This window comes from Procambarus clarkii, chromosome 22 (assembly GCF_040958095.1).
Source record: "Procambarus clarkii isolate CNS0578487 chromosome 22, FALCON_Pclarkii_2.0, whole genome shotgun sequence".
In the NCBI taxonomy this organism is placed as follows: Eukaryota; Metazoa; Arthropoda; class Malacostraca; order Decapoda; family Cambaridae; genus Procambarus; species Procambarus clarkii.
The window spans coordinates 12,693,859-12,699,404 of NC_091171.1; the positions used below are offsets into that span (position 1 = coordinate 12,693,859).

Below are 5,546 nucleotides of genomic sequence, written 5' to 3' on the forward strand. Positions count from 1 at the left end.
GTTAACACTCTTGGGTCTGCCCAGGAACTGAGTGGGTGACCACCTGGACGACCTTAATTGTGTTGAGTGGCGTGACCTTGGTGATGAGGGGGAGGGTGAGGGGGGGCCGGAGGTGTAGTGAGAGTAAGCTGACCTCTCCCTTCACTCTCCCTCGATCTCACTCCAGGCCCCTCCAGCCCTCTCTATCCTCCACCTCCAGCCCTTTCTATCCCAGCCGTCTCTATCCTCCTCCTATCCACCTGAGTACAAAATGTTGAGCACCAAGTGGATGGTAATAAAGTTAGGGGATGATTATATGTCAAGGGGAAGATAAGTTTATGCAACACAAGTTCTGGCGTACAGGTGTGTGGAGATTAACAAGTTAGCGGAGCACACTAACTTGGGCCGGGTCTCAGGTGTTGGTTCCGGGTGAGTCAGCCTACCAGCCTCATGTCTCGTATTAATAACTGGTTAAGCAATCAGGTTGTTGTAGTATGTCCTTCCTACGGCATCCTAGCTGATCAGGGATAGAATCTAAGGGAGGGGGGGGGCGGCTAGTGCTGGTGACATTCCTTGTGTATGGAGAGGGTGTTGGGCTAGGCACGCCCAGGACTCCTAAGTTGTAACTTAGTTGCATAGTTGGTGGTGCAGATCGGGCCCCCTGTGGCCCCCTCGGCCCCCTGTGGCACCCTCGGCCCCCTGTGGCACCCTCGGCCCCCTGTGGCACCCTCGGCCCCCCTGTGGCACCCTCGGCCCCCCTGTGGCACCCTCGACCCCCCTGTGGCTCCCTCGGCCCCCTGTGGCACCCTCGGCCCACTGTGGCACCCTCGGCCCACTGTGACACCCTCGGCCCACTGTGACACCCTCGGCCCACTGTGGCATCCTCGGCCCACTGTGGCACCCTCGGCCCACTGTGGCACCCTCGGCCCCCCCCTGTGGCACCCTCGGCCCCCCTGTGACACCCTCGGCCCCCCTGTGGCACCCTCGGCCCCCTGTGGCACCCTCGGCCCCCTGTGACACCCTCGGCCCCCCCCTGTGGCACCCTCGGCCCCCCCCTGTGGCACCCTCGGACCCCTGTGGCACCCTCGGCCCCCCCTGTGGCACCCTCGGCCCCCTGTGACACACCCTCGGCCCCCCCTGTGGCACCCTCGGCCCCCCCCCTGTGGCACCCTCGGACCCCTGTGGCACCCTCGGCCCCCCCCTGTGGCACCCTCGGACCCCTGTGGCACCCTGAGTACCATGGGGGGTGTAATAAGGGGACGGGGGGTTATAGCCCCCCGCCAATAGTTTTTACTGAAAGACAAATGATTTCTCAGCCTTTTATGGGCGAGCTGTTTCGTCAGTTTTAAATTATTAGTGAACAGTGATATAAAAAGAAAGCCAAGGCTGAGGTAGGGCGAGGCTGAGACGTGGGGGTGTAAGACGTGGGGAGGGGGGGGCATCGTGGCGTTGAAACACCTCCAGTGAGGAAAGTTTGAGTGTTCCAAGTGATGACTTTTTGTGTGCGAGCTCTTGCAGTGTGTGTGTGTGTGTGTGTGTGTGTGTGTGTGTGTGTGTGTGTGTGTGTGTGTGTGTGTGTGTGTGTGTGTGTATTTACTATTTGTATCTGCAGAATCAAGCTGTCAGCTCTTGGATGTCTTGACTCCCGATCTAGTTTTCACTGAATATATCCATTACATATATAAAACACACACGCACAGGAGAGTTCGGGGATATATGATCACTACCTACAAAATCATCAGGGAAATTGACAGGGTAGATAAACTTTTTTTTAACACGGGTGGTACGCGAACAAGGTGACACATGTGGAGACCGAGTACCCAAATAAGCCACAGGGACGTTAGAAAGAACTTGTTCAATTAATCTTTGAGAATGTAAGGAGTGACCTATCAGTGTCAGAGAAGTTAACAGGCGGAACACATTAGGCAGTGATGTGGTGGAGGCTGACTCCATACACAGCTTCAATTGTAGATATGATAGAGCCCAATAGGCTCAGGAACCTGTACACTAGTTGATTGGCAGTTGAGAGGCGGGACCAAAGAGCCAGAGCTCAACCCCCGCAAGCACAACTAGGTGAGTACACGTGGAAAGGCATTAAGGAATGGTGGAAGAGGTGGTTATGGGTAGTAGAATGTTACTAGAGGAACACACAAAGAACATTGTGCGAACATTGTTCACAAAGAACATTGTGCGAGGAGCATCTGTTACAACTTTCCAGCTTCAGAATCGCTGTTAATCACACGGATGGTGAAACACTAAACTGTTCACGGCCACTGTCAGACGGGTGTATGGTGACTCTGTCTCCAGATGTATATCAACAAACTGAAAAATGTACAAAGACATGTTACGAGATGGATTCAGGAAGTGAAAAACAAGAGCTAGGAGGAGAGACTAGAGGCTTTAAATGTGCCAAAGCTAGAAGGAAAAGAAGCGTTATGATCACTACGTACAAAATAGCACCAGCAACTGACAACATTACGAAAGGGAATTCCTGAAACCAGCAACTTCAAAAACAAGAAGTTGTAGATTCAAACTAAGGAAACAGAGCCGCCGAAACGGGTCAAAAAGAGTCACTGCTTTGAACTGATGATGGTCGAAAGGCGGGGCTTGCGAGCTGATGCTCCACCTTGCAAACACAACTAGGTGAGCGCACACGCAGGCACACCTGTTGAAAAGGTGTGTTAGCAATTAATTCAGGCAGGAAGACACGCATGTGCACAGGTGTGGCGGCGAACACCTGTAGAGGTGAGTAATGAGGCCACTTAACAGGAGCGAGGGAGTGACCCTCCCCTTGCTCCTCTCCTCATGCTCCTATATGCTCTATACTTATATATACTTAAACTCCCATATGCTCTATACTTATAGATTCACAATTTTGTGATGACCTAACATTTTGTCACCTTTATGTTGTTATATACATAAACATATGTATTTATGTTGTTATATATCACGTTTATATATATATATATATATATATATATATATATATATATATATATATATATATATATATGCAAACAAGCCTGAATGGTCCCCAGGACTATATACAACTGAAAACTCACACCCCAGAAGTGACTCGAACCCATACTCCCACAACTGGTATGTACAGGGACGCCTTAATCCGCTTGACCATCACGACCGGACATAAGGAAGTGATAGCCGAGGCTATATGAACCACTTCCCCGCCGGCACTCGGATGGTTATCTTGGGCATAGCATTTTATCAAATCACCTCATTCTTTGGGGCACACGTGAGGAACACAAATGCAAACAAGCCTGAATGGTCCCCAGGACTATATACAACTGAAAACTCACACCCCAGAAGTGACTCGAACCCATACTCCCACAACTGGTATGTACAGGGACGCCTTAATCCGCTTGACCATCACGACCGGACATAAGGAAGTGATAGCCGAGGCTATATGAACCACTTCCCCGCCGGCACTCGGATGGTTATCTTGGGCATAGCATTTTATCAAATCACCTCATTCTTTGGGGCACACGTGAGGAACACAAATGCAAACAAGCCTGAATGGTCCCCAGGACTATATACAACTGAAAACTCACACCCCAGAAGTGACTCGAACCCATACTCCCACAACTGGTATGTACAGGGACGCCTTAATCCGCTTGACCATCACGACCGGACATAAGGAAGTGATAGCCGAGGCTATATGAACCACTTCCCCGCCGGCACTCGGATGGTTATCTTGGGCATAGCATTTTATCAAATCACCTCATTCTTTGGGGCACACGTGAGGAACACAAATGCAAGTATGTGCATTTGTGTTCCTCACGTGTGCCCCAAAGAATGAGGTGATTTGATAAAATGCTATGCCCAAGATAACCATCCGAGTGCCGGCGGGGAAGTGGTTCATATAGCCTCGGCTATCACTTCCTTATGTCCGGTCGTGATGGTCAAGCGGATTAAGGCGTCCCTGTACATACCAGTTGTGGGAGTATGGGTTCGAGTCACTTCTGGGGTGTGAGTTTTCAGTTATATATATATATATATAATATGCCCGAAACGCTATGCGTACTAGTGGCTGTCCAAGAATGTAACAACTCTTGTATATATATATAAATAAAAATATTACTTGAGCAATTTGATGATAAACTATAGATGTATTGTGGCACCTCCACAATATCAAATATTGGTGTATACTGGCAGCAGGTTTTCTTTCAAACATGTTTCATTGAATATGACCGCATATTCTGTAATTATTATTTTCTGGTTTAGGGCTTCTATCCCTCTAACTATTTTCTTAGCATCAGGGCTTAGTTGAAATAGGAGTTCTCCAAAACTCATTTTCGTACTTTTAAGGTGAAGAAAAGTACCTTTTCTTGAGAAAAGTACCTTTTCTTGAGAAAAGTACCTTTTCTTGAGAAAAGTACCTTTTCTTGAGAAAAGTACCTTTTCTTGAGAAAAGTACCTTTTCTTGAGAAAAGTACCTTTTCTTGAGAAAAGTACCTTTTCTTGAGAAAAGTACCTTTTCTTGAGAAAAGTACCTTTTCTTGAGAAAAGTACCTTTTCTTGAGAAAAGTACCTTTTCTTGAGAAAAGTACCTTTTCTTGAGAAAAGTACCTTTTCTTGAGAAAAGTACCTTTTCTTGAGAAAAGTACCTTTTCTTGAGAAAAGTACCTTTTCTTGAGAAAAGTACCTTTTCTTGAGAAAAGTACCTTTTCTTCACCTTAAAAGTACGAAAATGAGTTTTGGAGAACTCCTATTTCAACTAAGCCCTGATGCTAAGAAAATAGTTAGAGGGATAGAAGCCCTAAACCAGAAAATAATAATTACAGAATATGCGGTCATATTCAATATCAAATATCTACATCTCACCGACTCCTTAACCCTTGCGTCCAGCTGATGGGTTTGGTAACGTTGTGGCTGCTGGCTCACGGTCCACGTTACCAGTTAACTGGCATATAACAACCACTTAACACATAATTATAACTTACCAACTTGAAGACCCCGAGCCAACACAGAGACAGGATCCAATGACCCTGTCTTAGAAACACAAGTAGCCGCAATAAGCTGCTAATGTTGATGTATGTAATACCCAATCAATATCCCTTATGTTATGTAATTCATCCACATATTCTCTACCACCTCACCCAAAGAGAATATAAGGCTGTGGAAAAGCATGGTAAATCTTACGGGCTCACCATAGCCCGTGCTACATGGACATTTCGTTCTGAGTAGCTAAATCTAAAACAATAACAGAAGCAGCATGGTAAATTAGTCTTTGAGAATGTAAGGAGTGACCTTGCAAAACGCATCCCTAGGCATCAGACCAAAAATAAACGTGTCAAAATGAACTTTGGAGAGTTAATTTTTCAACTCCCCCGACAGTGAAGAAAAACATGAGGAATATTGAAAAGATTTGTGTTAGAATCATTAATCTTATCCTTCGGTCATATTCCGAAATATGGAGGTGCCATATTGGATCTATAGTTTATCATAAACATACTCAAGTAAGAGTGAGTCAGCAAGTAGTCTACGGGCCAGATTCACGAAGCAGTTACGCATGCACTTAAGAACCTGTACATCTTTTCTCAATCTTTGGC

The 5,546-nt window shown here is 46.7% G+C and overlaps 1 protein-coding gene across 1 annotated transcript in view; it reads left to right on the top strand.

The window, feature by feature from the left end:
• The first annotated feature begins 5,342 nt into the window (after positions 1-5,342).
• The window catches only part of LOC138367402 (serine/threonine-protein kinase PRP4 homolog), a 2,895-nt gene continuing 2,691 nt past the window's right edge, over positions 5,343-5,546 (top strand). The window contains exon 1 of the mRNA XM_069329045.1: positions 5,343-5,453. Within this exon, the coding sequence (XP_069185146.1) occupies positions 5,343-5,453 (111 nt within the window). The remainder of the gene's footprint in view (positions 5,454-5,546) is intronic.